We start from the raw sequence: 16,289 nt of genomic DNA on the forward strand, positions 1-16,289 counted from the left end.
CTATTATTTGATTATTTTTTATGGAATTAAACCACAATTTTGTAATCAGAATTACATTTTAAATTTGTTTTGATATTTCGATTTCCAATCAATGATCTTAACCTGTGTAATGTTTATAATTATAAAAATAGATGGTCGCAATAAACACAGTTAACATAAATCACAGATACCGTGTTATAAAGTTTACATTAAACGCCTCTAACTTAATAAATCTTGTCAGCTAAAAATCAAAGTGTTTATTGAAAGCGATAATAAAATATGTAATAAATTTAAAAATCTACTTTTCAGGTATACATCTTGTTTGCACTTAAATGGAAAGAAAAATACATGGACGGTAGCTGAGGACGATCTTTTAGTACGCCTAAAAGAACAAGGTGGAACAAATTGGTGCAATATTGCACGCTCGTTAGAAAGAACCTCAGGCCAGACACGTCAACGTTATTATGTAATAAAAAAATATTTAGAAAAGCACCCAGGAGAGACTATTATAAATGTACCAAGAAGGTTTCATTGTAAGGACGAAAACTCATTACTTCAGTAAGGATTTTTATTGAAACTTTGGCTTTAAAACTATTTTTTTGTAGCATATTTTACACTGAATATTTTATTTTTGATGCTTCGACAGACAATCCAGAAATCGTTTTCAAAAAATTATAAACAATTGATAGTCAGACTTACTTGATTATATATATATATATATATATATATATATATATATATATATACACTCAGGTGCAAAAAAATCGATCCATTCCTTATTTCTTATTTATTTAAAGTTGTATAATTTTAGAGACATTAAATTACGTATGTAAATTTAGGTGTACCCTCGTATACGAGAAATAAAATAATATTTTTAATATTGCTTTTTATATTTCTTAAAACAAATTGGTATTTCAGGTTTTTGTCAAAAAGGGTCTGAAGCAAGTAGATATTATTTATTGAATGTTGTTTTTAATTCAACAACCATACTAGTGTAGTGATTTTATTTTCAAAACGTGCTACATTTTTATTTAATTATCATTCCCAAATGTCTCTAACTCCGACAGATGCTGCAAGGGTGGTGACTTTAGTTCAAGTTGGTCGTAGCCAATATTATGCAGCTGAAATGTTGGGTGTTAGTCGATCTTCGGTTCAAAGAGCAGTTCGGCGTTTTATCGACACCGGTAACTTCACAAGAAGACCAGCATCAGGTCGTAGAAGGGTAACATCCGAAAGAGATGATCGATTTCTGGTCTCATCATGTTTGAGAAATCGGCATCTAACTTCAGTTGAACTGGCAAATCGTCTGAGCGAAGTGAGAAATGTGGATGTTAGCAGATGGACAGTTCGTCGACGACTTGTAGAAGGTAATTTATTATCCAGAAGGCCAGCCATATCTCCAATACTATCCATAGAACATCGCAGAGCTCGCCTTGCTTTTGCAAGAGAACATGAAAACTGGAGTGATGCAGATTGGAGCAATGTATTGTTCTCAGATGAGTCCAGATTTTGTCTAAGGTCACCAGACGGCCGAGAAAGAGTTTGGAGAAGACACGGAGAGCGATATTTTCAATGTAATATTGCGGAAAGAATAAGTTATCGGGGGGGCTCCGTTATGGTTTGGGCTGGTATCAGTTCAGAAGCCCATACTGATTTAGTTATTGTAGATAGAGGTTCTATGACTGCCGCAAGATACATAACAAGTATTTTAGATCAGCATGTGGTACCTTTTGCTCCTTTCATTGGACCTAATTTTATTTTTATGGACGACAACGCGCGTCCTCAACGTGCTAGAATCGTCAACCAATATATAGAGGAGGTGGGAATTGTCCGTATGAACTGGCCAGCTTGCAGTCCCGATCTCAATCCCATAGAACATCTATGGGATATGATGGGAAGACGTCTTCGAGCACGAGTACCGCGTCCAAACAACTTGGCTGAACTTATAGCGGCTCTTCAAGAAATATGGGACCAATTGGATCAATTTGATATCCAGAGGTTAATTACCTCAATGCCTAGACGTGTACAGGCTGTTATAAGGGCCCGAGGGGGAAACACTAGATATTAATTACTTATCAATGTTTTTCTTAATTTCAGAAAGTTTTGAATATTCTTGTATTTTTGAGTTTTGGCGTATGTCTCTATAAATAAATGATTTTTTTGGATAATCTGTAAAAATTATTTTAATCTAACATATACTTTTACATATATACCTGATTTAAAACTAATATCTTCAAACGTTTTCTTTTTTCAGCAAATAATACCCATGGATCGATTTTTTTGCACCTGAGTGTATATATATATATATGTATATATAAACAAAAGTTAACTAGAAAAAGTCCGAGTATCCAATGAAGCACTTTGTTATTTTTTAACAAACAATAGGTCCACTAATTATTTATACCGACGCGAATGTCCAATATGAAATGTAATTAGCTTACATTTCACTGAATCACTTAAGTATTTTTAACTTTCAGTTTAGGATCTTGCACCGGTTAAAATGGTCCGAATTACTACTAAGGAAACTCACTTTTCACGTAAACACCGGGCAAAAGCACAATTTTCTAAGGCGATTTTTCGTTAGAACTACCGAAATACAGCAAAACTTTTCACCGATAATTATTTTCAAATAAAAGCCACAAGCTGGACATCATTTATTATAACATACGTAATACATTATTGTTAATACGTGGAGTAACTGAACATATAATACGATGTTCTAATAATAAACTCATGGACAAAAATATCGAATATTTTGGAATTTTTCAATTCTTTTTGTGTAGTCACTATTATTTCAAAATAATTTTTTAGATTACTGATTTTACTCATATAGTAGGCTGATATACTCAATTGGTTTGAAATATTTTGACGTTTATTCAGCGTTTAGTGTCATTCGTGCATTTTATCATAAAAAACCTTCTTCACGTAAAGGAAAAAAAAGGTAAAAATCATAGTAATTCGGTTATTTTTACTTTAATCTATTAAGTTTCATTAATTTTTTTTTATTCAAGTAAATTTAAAACAAATATACCACCAATTCGACACTGCGATGAAGCTCAAGCAGCACAGGTTGTAATTTTGAACGAGGAAGGATATACACAAAAAAATATCGCACGGCGTCTCAGGAGAAGTCAATCTACAGTTTCGAATATTTTAAAAAGGTACCATGAGACAGGCAGTTTTGTACGAAGGCCTGGTCAAGGACGTCTAAGGGGCACAACCGCAATTGAAGGCCATTTTTTGGTTCTTAATTCTACAAAAAATCGCTCATTGACATCGATGAACCTCAGAAATGAACTACTAAATATCAAACAAGTTAATGTGAACTCAAAAACAGTTAGACGAAGATTAAAAGAAGCAGACTTAAAGCCTAGACGTCCTACAAAAGTTCCACGTCTTTTCCAAAATCATAAAGCTCGTCGTTTAGAATAAATTAGTACGAAGTAGAAAAAAAATGTAGCTGAGATAATTAAAAAAAAAATGTTTGTAAGCACTTTTTGTCGGTTACGTGTATTTTGAATGTCAGTTACGTGCGCAAAAACAATGTTCAATAAAATTTGTATCAGTTCGACGGTAAAAATTCAATATCGTTTGATTCAAATATCCTATCGATAAAAATTAAGATGCGTTTTAAAGGTAAATTGGTATGCAATTTTTGTATTTTGCCGCAAGTAAACTCAGGTTTTATAAAGGTGTTAAATAAACAAACATGTAGCTCGATTTTGCCATTTTTATTATTCTCATAAGATCAATAGAATCTATGGCATTCTTGACTGGCCACTATAAAGTTTAGATTACTAGAGCCTAACCTTTAAAACTTATAGCATGAAATTTTAGTTTTGAGTTTTGGCAACAAATGTGAGGTATTTGAAATATGCTTAGGTAATAAACGCTGGATTTATATTTTCACATAACAAACGATCCAAAACATTAAAAATTTCTTTTTTTTTTCAATTACACTAGTACGTTTTTCAAAAGAGCCAAACTTCTGCTATAAACTACACCCAAAACTGTCTTCTTGGATGCATTTCCCGTGACGTACGATCGTTTGTAGTGTAAAACATTAAATTCTGCGTTTTTTATTCATATTTCAAATGCCTCATATTTGTTGCCACAAGTCAAAATTGAAATTTCATGTCATAGTTTTTAAAGATTGATCTCTAAAAATGCAAATTTTACTACAACTGGTCAATGAAAGTGATCAATTTTACTGATCTCACGAGAGTCGAAAAAAAAATGGCAAATGGTTTATTTAACACCAGCTTGTTCGTATGATTTTTAGGGGTCAAATCTCTGACGACTGGACTATAAAAGTTGACTCGGGTTCGAGTCGTGAGCTAAATGACTCGAATCTTAGTCACTATTTTATTAATCGACAAAGTAAAATCGAAAAGTGTAAAGTAAAGTATAGAAAGTATACGGAAATTAAATACTGGCCAAAACAGCTTGTTTAGATTATTTCTATAGTATAAAGAATTTGTATTAACTGAACATTTGAAAAACATTTTAGGATATAAATAAAGATTATTCAAAGTATACGAAAATTAAAGATTGGTTCGAATAGAAAACAGAAAACTGAACATTGTTACCTAACCATTTAAAATTTAAAAATTGTAAATAATTAAATGCAACTCATTATACAATAATTATTTTGCAAAACAATTATTCATGTAAACAACATTTCTGTACATACAAAGAAATCAATCCCTCTTCTGCACCCCTCTTCTGATTTTCGCGCAGCTCACATGTATTGCTATCCTGGGCATAATGTACACATTACAAAACACTGGTCACGAAATTCCACATTCCTCGAGGTGTTAATTTTATAATTTGTTTTAGGCAGGTGGTGGATATTTTTGCTGCACAATCTGTGATACCTACATTAGAAGAAATAGAAGAAGTATTAAATAATTATTCAAATGAACCCCTGTATCGTCAAAATAACAGCGATGACAACATTGATGAATTATTAACCGATTTTTTTTTGTATAACTCCGAAGAATCTCTTGAAACTTTACCAGATTCACATGCAATCAAACGGATTGTAAATGATGTGGAATATTTATTGAATTTTCTTAAGGTAGACTTGGACATTCCTAAAAATTTAGCGCGGTGTCCACAGTTAGATAATCTCGATAAGAAAATATTGTTAGAAATAAGAAAGAAACGCAGTAATCCTGTTGTCTTCTCTTCGAATCCCATTAAAGATTGCATTCCACCAAATTTTTACACGGCAAACGGTATGAGAAGTTTACTGATAAAAAATTTTAAATTCCGATCTGCTCCAGTTGAAAAGATTTTTAATAATAATTTTGGTATATCTGCAACCGTATTAAAGAAATTCAAATGTGAACTAAATAATGATCTTTTGCAAAGCAACATGTTGTTTAAAGAAACGATAGAAATGGATAGAAAACTATTTTTTAATAGATTTTTAGCGTTATTTAATTGGCCAGGTATTCTAACATTAGAATCTCCTCATAAGGATTTACTAAGCATTTCTAAAAGGTTTATTATAGATAATTACCGAGAAATTACAGTTACTGGCGTTAAAAAGACTTACAGCAGAAAAAGAGGTAGTAAAGCAATAACAGACCCAAGCTTAGAGCAGGCATCTAACAAAGTAAGAATTGCAGAGGAAGATGGTTCGGGAGCGCTTCCATTTTCGAAAAAAAAATGTGGGACAGATCGAAATATTTTAACGAAGAAAGTCCTTTTGAATCATTGTACACCAGTACAAATAGACGAAAGTAAACCTTGTTCCAGGTATGTATTTACTAAAGTTATTTTAAGGTTTATTGCATGTTAGCTTGTTTCCAAAGGAATCTCAAATATTTTTGTGAATTATTCGTGATTCAATTTTAAGAATTAAAGTTCCTATAAACATGTTTGATAGCTTTTGTTGTTACTATGTCTGTAAAGTTAGCATATCCATTTTATAAGGCCACATTCAGACAAACATAAATAATTGCTAATTTATTACGAAAAGAAAAAAACTATTGCTGCAATCGTTTCCGAGAAACAATCATTGATAACTTTGCGGTTTCTAAAATTATTTTGTAAACTTAAGTAATTATAACTTGTATCCATTAGACTTTAAATCTTAATAGATGTCGTATATTTGGAAATTGTCTTGAAAATTGATTAGCATTATTATTAAAATCATTGTTAAACAAACTTCAAATTTTTTGAAAAATTTTGAAAATTATTATTGGGAAAATATTTGTATATCACTAGACTGGCACCAATCGGTAGCAGTCCAGTCGGTAACACTATACAGATTAGATGAGGAATGAGGCAGGACTGTGTTCTTTCTCCGCTCCTGTTTAATCTGTATTCGGGAACTATATTTAGGGAAGCATTGGACAAGATCGTTTCTCCTTTTGTTTATTCTTTTTTCAGAACAGTTTAGAAATTATTTTAGTTAGAAAATTTAGAAAAAAATTATTTTAAGTCTATTATATTTATTGTATTAGTGTTTAAATTGTTTTCTTTCACTTTAGTTCAGTGGTTGGCATAATTAAAGATTGGAACTCGGGCGATAGTGATAATGAACATGACAGTGCCAAAGAATCCACCTCAGTAGAAAGCCTGTGTGATGTTTAAACAGGTGTCAGGGCTATTAGACATCAGGTAAGCGATAAAAAATATTGACATATTTGCATGTATATTTATATTTGCATATATATATATATATATATATATATATATATATATATATATACAGGGTGGTCCTTAAGTAATTATACAAACGAAAATCGTAAATTCTACACCTTAAAATATTACGATTTAAGCCAAATTGCTTTAATAAAATGTTGATATTAAGAAAGATACAGGGTGTTAAAGTGCAAATTTAAAATTCTATTTTTCGCTATAACTTTCATGTTTGTAAACATTTATGCATAAAAATTTACAACTGGGTATTTTTAAATATGAGAAATTATAATTTATTGCACACTTTGATGTAGCTTATTGAGGGCGCCACATATGCCACATATGTGGCATACATTTGCACTTACTTTTTTGCTGTTTGAGTTACCTGTATTTTTGATAAAAAATATTAAAGACACATTATTTTAACAAAAAAAAGGTATACTTCTTAATAACTTCAAAACTTAACAGTTTTCGTGATAATCGCATTTTACAAATCAGCTGCATAATTCTGATTTAAGGCAATTACTCCAAGCAACGAAGGAAAAATAGACAAAAACATTAATAAATCTAAATTTTGGTATAAAATACCTTTAACTAAAGTCAATAGTTAACGAAATATTAAATAAACTAAATATATCAGCATCATAATTGATAATAGGGTTTCACAAAAACGGAATAATAGGGATTTTACATCAAACATTTTACGTTTTATGTTAAATTAAAGTCATAATCAAAACATTTTGTTTACAAACCAAATTAAGAAATAGTTAAACTAAATAACATAACTTTTTGTCAACGTAGGTGTTCGATATGTCCACCATTTTCTTTAATTAATTTGTCAATATATTACATAAAAAATTGTCTCATGTTAAATAGCATCATTGGTTCTAAAGAAACTGCTGCAGTACTTATTTCTTCCCATAGTTGGTTGCGAATATTTATGGGATTTTTATAGACACGTTGTTTTAATACGCCCCATACACCAAAATCAAGCGGATTAAATTCTGGGCTACGTGGTGGCTATAATTCATAATGGATGAATATATTCTTTTGGATACATATCCAAACCTTATGGTATATTATGGAACTACATCTTATTTGTAGCAGAGGTTAAACTGTGATGTATTTGATTCATTGGTTACTTATATAAACACAGAATAACCTATAAATGTCATTACTTATTTATATGATTACGTCACAGCTTACGAGTAACTATAATTACATCTCGAACACATGGTCTATTATGATTAACTAACGAACTAATATTATGCTGAACTAAATTACCTGTGTGTTTATTATATCTATAACAATATCGGTTATTAGGCCAACGATGATGTTTTTGTAAAAATGCTGAGTCTTTAAGGTTAGATTGGTAGCAAAAGTATTATGAAACAAGACACATATGTGTTATTCAATACCTGGGCTTTAGTTTCTAATTGTCATTGTAATGAATGATAAATATTCTTTTGGGATTTTTTATAAATTAAATAATTATATATTATAATTATAAATAATTATATCAATATCTCACCACATTGCAAAAGAATATGACTGCCACGATAAATCCAACGTTCGGAACAGTTATATTTAAGTATGTTCTCACTGCCTTCTCTCTAGAATGTGGTGGTGTACCATCTTAAATAAACCACATATTTTGGGTTTTCAGCATTTTACAATAGGGAAAAAGTAATACAACTCCAGTAGATATAGAAACTTAAGAAGCGATATAAAAGGGAAAATGTAAACATGATGACGGCCAACGTCTGAATACGGACACGGCTCCTAAAGAAGAAGATGAAGAATATTTTCATAAGACATTTAGCAGCCATAACAAAAATTTTGTAATGTTACATTATCATCTTTGAGTTGTTGTAATAAGAATAAACTGTGAATTATGCTTATCTACAGGTATTCAGTGCTTCACCGCACAAATATTACAACTAAGAATTATTATGCAGCTGACTGATAAAATGCGAATATCTCGAAAACGGTTAAATTTTAAGGTTATCAACAAGTATACCTTTTCCTTGTAAAAATAATGTATCTTTAATATTTTTTGACAAAAATAGAGCTAACTTTAAGAGCAAAAAAGTTAAGCGCAAATCTATGCCACACATGTGGCATATGTGGCGCCCTCTATCAGTTACATTAAAGTTTGTATAAAATTATAATTTATCCTGCTCTAAAGCATCCAATTATAAATTTTTGTCCAAAAATATTTACAAACGTAAAAGTTATAGCGAAAAATAGAATTTTAAATTTCCACTTTAACACCCTGTATCTTTCTTAATATCAACATTTTATTAAAGTAAGTTGGCTTAAATCGTAATATTTTAAAGTGTAGAATTTACTGTTTTCGTTTGTACAATTACTTAAGGACCACCCTGTATATATATATATATATATATATATATATATATATATATATATATATATATATATATATATATATATATATATATATAGATAAGAAAAAAGAAGTACTTGTGACTCGTTTGGAAAAATATTTAAGTATTTCTTTTATTGACTCCAACCCAACCAAAACATATATATATATATATATACATATATATATATATATATATATATATATATATATATATATATATATATACATATATATATATATATATACATATATATATATATATATATATATATATATATATATATATATATATGATGCAAATTATTTGTGAATTTGCGCTGAACGTGTTGTTACTATAGTGCCGTATACAGGATTAGAGAAATTTTACAAAAATATTTATGTCGTTAAGAATTACTTTTGCCCAGTTGCTTACGCGGTTTTCTATTTGCAAATATTTGTCTCATGCTTCAGTATGAAAAAATAATCTGACAGTCAAACTGATTATTTATGACGTATTATATTGTCATGTACAGTGCCGAGCAACAATTAAGGTCACCCCGTAATTTGAACTTATTTTAGAAATTATTCTTCTCTTTTAACTATTTTCGGTTGTAACATAGTGTATTAATGGATTGCTTCAAAAAAAATTGTTGTTGTTAGTGTTTCGATAAGCGTTTGAGATAAGAGGGCACCCTTATCCTAATTCGTAAAAACCATTTCAGCTTAGTTTTTGTTTTTGAGGTTTTAACATCAATTGAAAATAATTTGTGTAGTGTTGCCTGTCAGTGTATTACAATGAACATCAGTTCTGTTGTGGCGGAGTTAGATGACCACGGTCAGCGCAAAACTGCGGGAAACGTTGGTGTAAGTCTCTCGAGTATGAAACGAGTATGGCGATGGTACGAAAAAACCGTTCTGCATACTCAAATACCTGATTCAGGTGGAACAGCTAGAGATGACCGATTTGTCGTTTCTAGTGCTTTAAAAAACCGAACGGTCACGGCCGTTTCCCTTCGAAATCATCTGCAAGAAGTGAGAAATGTAAATGTAAGTGACTGAACACTTAGGAGGCGACTTTATGCTGCTGGTTTACCTTCTCGAACTAGAGTAACTAGACCGCCTCTTTCCTGTGAACACCGAGTTGTCAGATTGAATTTTGCACGAGAACACTTGGCCTGGAAAATACAGAATTGGAGTCGAGAGTTATGCTTAACCATGTATTGCCGAGCGACTTCCATTTAGTGGCAGTTATGGCATGGAGAGGCATATCGTTTGACGCTCGCACGGAGATAGTCTTTATCGAGAATGGAACATTGACTGCACCTAGGTACCTGGTACAGGTTCCAGAAGACCATATTTACCAGAAAGGCCAGAAATTGAAGAAAGCTTCGCGAAGTATTGATGCAGGAATGGGACAATCTTCCATAAAATCTGATCCAAAATTTGATCCAAAGCATGCCTCGTCGTTTGCAAGCTGTTATCACTGACAGAATACTCGCTATTGAAGTTCTTAAAATTTCTTTTGTTTCAACGAAAAGCATATCAAATTAAAATTAAAATTGTCAATAGTATATCAAATACTGTTTGTTAATTTTCATTACTTCCAATAAACTTTGAAGGACAAAAACTTGTTTTCTTTAAGCAATCTGTTAGTAAACTATGTTACAACCGAAAATAGTTGAAAAAAAAATAACAATTTCTATAATCAATTCAAATTACGGGGTAACCATAATTTTATGTTCGGCAATGTAATAATAATAGTCTCCCGTTTTATACCGCTGTCGCGGCTTTGGGAGTATAGCAGGGTAGTCTGCTATATCTAGGGCCTACGGTATACAAGGAAGGTAACATGGCCAGTGCTACGCTTCAACCGTCTATTATTACCCCTGGTTTTACCCAAGGTACTCATTTTTATTCAGGCTGAGTCGACCTGGGGCCTATAGACATTTTTTTTAAAATGTCTAGATGTTCTTGCCGGCGGTGGGATTCGAACCCCGGACCACCGGCTTGCGAGTCAAGCATCCTACCGCTTGCGCTACGCAGGCAATGTACCTATTTATAATATAATTATTTTGTATTTGTAAAAAAACTCATGTATAGCTCTTTTTACATTTTTATTCTGACTCTTTATGTTTATAATCAAATTGAAAACTCATCAAAGGAAGTTTTTACCCAAATATAGTAATTTCATAGTTTTACCCAAATATAATAATTTATTATTTTTAAACTCAACAGTCTTCCGGGTTGAACCACGTCGATTATCATTGCGCCGAGCTTTCGACATACTCTTTGATGTCTCCTTCAGGGCTTCCGAGGTCTCAGTCTCCCGAGCCCCCAGACACTACTACACTGATCACTAACCAATGCATTACTGCTACTGGGAACAGAGGACGGTTCATTTATATCGTCGATGGTGACGTAGTTAGGGTGGTGCTTGGTGTGGGGGTTAGCGTCGGATTTGGCGCGAGGGTTGGCGTGAACATTTTTGACAGGATTTTGATTGGCGGGTGAAGCGGACGATATTTTCTTTATGAGAGGTCTACATGTCGAAGGTAACCGTATACCGCCATCTCTTTTATTGAGACAATTTTTCCATTTTTCTATTTCTATGGCTTCTCGGATAATTCTTGGTTTATAGAAGCGGATGGGGCTATGGTTCTGGAGTTTTCAAAATCAATTCTGTGACCTATATGAAGATGATGTTGGCCTCTAGTTGAAATTGAATTGGAATTACGAACAGAAATCGAATGTTCATAAATCCTATTTTGGATTTTACGATTTGTTTGGCCTATATAAGATCGAGGGCAGCCTGCACAAGGAATTTCATAAAATCCGTGTTGTTTATTTGTAATGTTGTCTTTGATTGATCGGACAAGAGATGAAAGTTTTTGTTGGGGGTAAATATTATATTTATTCCTCTTGATTTAGGAATTGTGTTGATTTTGTCAGTGATAACTTTGATGTTGATGAGGCTTTCGTATGATGAGGGTCTGACTCTTTGGCGTATTGATCGGGAGACAAGGGTATTAATGACTGAATTAATTTGTAAAGGTGGATGATGACAGTTGGCATCCAAGTAACGATTGGTATGGGTGGGTTGTCAATAAACAGAGTGATGAGAACCTTGGGATTGGATTTTCTTTATGATAAGTTTTCACCTCCTTCGTGAATTGGATACTATGATGTATACCATTCAGATGGGTTTGAAAAGACACCAAACATCCCTGCCATGGGTTAAAAATCCATTTTAAAAAGTGTAGGGTATAGATCACATCTCTGTTTGAGGTCTTTTGTTGCGGTGATTGCTTTTGATAGTTCATTGCCTAACTTTATTTTTGCACCTCTGTTTTTTATATTGTGTTATATTCATCCATTTCTTTCTAACTACATTTTTCTTATTGCTTCCCATATTTGTTTCCTGTGAACGTTATCATATGCTTTTTCCGATAAAGGTCATATGTGTTTCAATATTTTTCCCTTTGTTCTTTTCTAACAACTTCTCATGATGAATATATAATCTAGAAATGATGTGGCTTTTCAGAATCCGGCTTGTTCTTCGCCATAATTGTCCATGTGTTGCTCTATTTTTTCTGTTATTACTGTGGAAAAGATTCTTGCTATCGAAGACATTACACCGATCCCTCTATAGTTATTTGGTGACCTTTTGTCACCTTTTTTGAAAATGGAGGACATGTATGATAGAATCCACTCCTATGGAATCTCCTCTCATGTTTCGATTTTATTGAACAACACTCGTATAAATGGTATGATCCTTGCACTTCCATATTTCAGCAATTCCATTTTTATGTTCCCTGGTACTAGTGCTTTGTTTTTTATCTTTCTTTAGCGATTTAGTTATATCTTACTCTGTGATTTGCCTTTTTCTGTTATTTCTATCACAGGGTCTTGTTAGATATACTCCGGTCTATTCTCCTGCAATAATTTTGTGTAATGCTTTGTCTACTCTTTTGATGTAATTATCTGTTTAATATTTTTACTTCGTTTATTACTTCTGTTTTTTATTTTTTTCCATGCTTCCGTTGATCTGTTATACCATATCGTGTTGTCTATGTCTTTGCACATTCTCCCCCAGTATTCGCTCTTCTCGAGTCTTGTTCTTTGTTTCGCTTGTTGTCTGAGGGTAACATATTCTTCTTGTGTTCCTGGGGTTCTTTCGTTTAACCATTTATGAAACGTACTTTTTTTCATTTTAATAATCTCTTCTAGGTCGTCACTGTATTTCACCAAATATTTATTCTTGTGTTGTTCAATACCTAGCACTTCGTTTGCCGCTTTGTTTATTTTTTCCTTTAGGTGTCGATACATTTCTAGTGGGTTCATTCTTCTTTTATCTATGTAATATGCTGTAGACTATTCTGTGTTCGAATACTAAATTGTTGTAGAAGTTCTATTGATTTTGCATCTCTTCATGTCTCTGGATAGAGTCTTTATGTCGTTTTCCTGTGTATATGAATTTCCCTAGTACTAATCGGTGGTTACTTGCACATTCTGCTTGTCTGTATACTCTTACATCTTGTATTATTGTTTTTCTGGCTTTGCTTACTATTATTAAATCAATAATTGATCTTTGGTTTCTACTAGGTTCCTCCCATGTGTATCTGTATTTTAAACTGAAATCTTCTGTTGGTTATGGTCAACTTTCATTCTCGACATATTTCAATTAGCCGACTTCCATTGTCGTTTCTAATCGTGTCTTCTTCGAATTGTCCTACTATATCCTCATCTTCCTTTCGTATGTGGCTATTAAAATCTCCAATTAGAAGAATATATTCTTTTTCTTTTGCCTTATCTAATACATCTTTTAGTGCGTTCAAAAATATTCCTTTTCCCTTATTCCATTGTTCCCATTGTCATTTATTGCATATATTACAACAAATATTGTTGAAGTAAACAAAAGTAAAGTTCGTGTAACCCTTTGGCTAAAGTCTACTGTTAGGATTTTCAAGTCGCTCAACGCTAACATGACTTAACGACCACTTACGTGCTCTTTTAAGCACGGCTCAGATAAATTATAAATTGAAAGTGTTAGTGCCGTTGAAGTAGAAAGTAGAAAGTTGAAGTAAGACGACTTGCAGTATATATTCTATTTTTTGCAGATAAAAACTGGATGTACCTAATGGTACAAAAGTTATCTGTAAGGTATATGATATTATAAAAAAACCCAACCTTCAAAGGAAACTATTAGTTGCTGTTCGTTTTTAACAGGATTATCAGAGGCTACAATTAAACGTAATGTGTGGGAAAAACTGACAAATGTTTTAAAACCTCTAAATAAAAATCAGTCCGGACTAAAATGTATTATGAAACGCAAAAAATGTCCTCCGTAAAACTGTACATTCGTTTTTCTTGGAAAATAGGGCTCCAACTCTAAAATCTGTATTAAGTAAAATATACGAAATCGATAATTTTCCTAAGTTTTTTTCTTCTCTGGAATACCTTCATTTGACGAATAAATCTTCACTCATCACTCATACACAGTTCAAAAATTTTGTCCCGAACACTGCTATCACTGTCTTTGTCTGAAAAAAATTCTTTTGCCAGCTTTTGCAAACTCTTCTGCTCATTTTTATATGACATATTGAGAACTGATAAGACACACTGTACTACCTCGGCCACCGACAATTAACTAATAAGTAACACGTAGTGCATTCGTCTAGCGAATGTAACGTATAAAATAAACAAGTTACGCTAGGTTCATTCTTGTCCTATACGAGAAGCAAGTGTGCATCACATGGCTCCATGAATCATGTGCTTCTCAATTCAAATAGTTCTAAAAAACAAAAATGTAAGATTTTGTACCCAAACTGAAGAATAACTATTTAAAATACAAGAACTAATACTGTAATAAACGTGTTTAATATTTTGGTCCACTAAACTTTTTTTACTATGCATTGTGTCGTTTAACGTGTTAACAATTTTCACTAAACATTTGGATTAAAAAAGTATTTATTATTCATTATTATTATTCTCTCGTGCATAAAAATAGATTATAAAGTTATTTCAAAAAAAAACAAAAATAGCAGAATTATTTTTTAAGAAAAATTAATACAACGACTTCTGTACTACACAGCAAACTTAATAAAGCCAATGTTACTATTTTTTTACAGATTGCAAATATTGGACTGATGTAAACAACCTGAATGCCCTTGGAGAAAGATAGAGCCAAAGAATAACCAACCAATTGGAAAGTATACCTACTTATCAACATACTTTTTCAAGTATAAATAAATACGAAATATTTTGTACCACCAAATCTGAGTAAGACACCAACATTACTTTTTTTGCAGTTGGTGGATGATATTGGACACTTTTACTGCTGATTATGAAAATTCAGCCGAAACTGATTTCATACAAATCAATTACAAAACCATTTCATTTATTTATTTATTTTTGTTAAATAAATATGTAAAAACAAATAAGACTATTATTCTTTTTTTAACAAAATTTTTTAGATACTTTGTAAATTCATACAGTCATGTTTTTTATCCTTATCCTATCCTTAATAATAATAATAAAAAAAATACAAATATTTTGTAGCAAATAGACATGTTCTAATGCCATTCACTATCTACATACACACAAATTCATACAGTGCTTTGCATTTTCTAGTTAAAGATCTTCAAAACGTCATCTCCTCAAAAGAAGTGGCATTATGTGCCCCTTTTAGACATAGAGGGGACATTTGGAGCCTATTAACGTTACCGTAACAGAAAAAGGTATATTATATTCGACCATTAAATGGATTAAGTCCGTGCTTAGTACTAGGAATATACTTACCTACCTAGGAGATCAGTAACTACCATAAGTGCAGTGAAAGTTTGACCCTAAGGCGCTTAAGGAGGAGTCTGTGCACCTCTATTGTGGTCGATAGTAGTTGATAATCTTTTAACAAAGCTTAAAAGTGAAGGATTTTGTGCTCTGAGCTATGCAGTATAAATAGTTATAGTGGTTAGAAGTAAGCATGACTGTTATTGCTGATCAATTAAACCTTCTTCCTCTTTATATGCAATTCTGCTTGTTCATTGGCGGATTAATACCTCTATGGAAGGTTGTCACTACATCTTCTGCGCGGTCGTCCGATACTTCTGCCGATTGGTGACTTATCTCTTGCTATTTTGACGACACGGGTCTCCTCTATTCTGCATATGTGGTTATTCCATTCTTTTTTCTATTTTGTGGCCATTCAGTTATACACTGTACGTTACATTTTCTTCTGGCTTCACTTCTCTTTTCTCAATTAAACCTCTGACCATGAATTGAACAACAC

The 16,289-nt window shown here is 32.1% G+C and overlaps 1 protein-coding gene across 1 annotated transcript in view; it reads left to right on the plus strand.

The window, feature by feature from the left end:
* The window catches only part of Pbp95 (proximal sequence element A Pbp95), a 33,980-nt gene extending 18,544 nt beyond the window's left edge, over positions 1–15,436 (plus strand). Inside the window, exons 6-9 of the mRNA XM_072526323.1 lie at positions 289–537; positions 4,819–5,745; positions 6,483–6,612; positions 15,130–15,436. Of these exons, the coding sequence (XP_072382424.1) occupies positions 289–537; positions 4,819–5,745; positions 6,483–6,585 (1,279 nt within the window). The 3' untranslated portion in view covers positions 6,586–6,612; positions 15,130–15,436. The remainder of the gene's footprint in view (positions 1–288; positions 538–4,818; positions 5,746–6,482; positions 6,613–15,129) is intronic.
* Positions 15,437–16,289: the final 853 nt, after the last annotated feature.

The sequence above is a fragment of the Diabrotica undecimpunctata genome, chromosome 3, assembly GCF_040954645.1.
Source record: "Diabrotica undecimpunctata isolate CICGRU chromosome 3, icDiaUnde3, whole genome shotgun sequence".
Classification (NCBI taxonomy): Eukaryota; Metazoa; Arthropoda; class Insecta; order Coleoptera; family Chrysomelidae; genus Diabrotica; species Diabrotica undecimpunctata.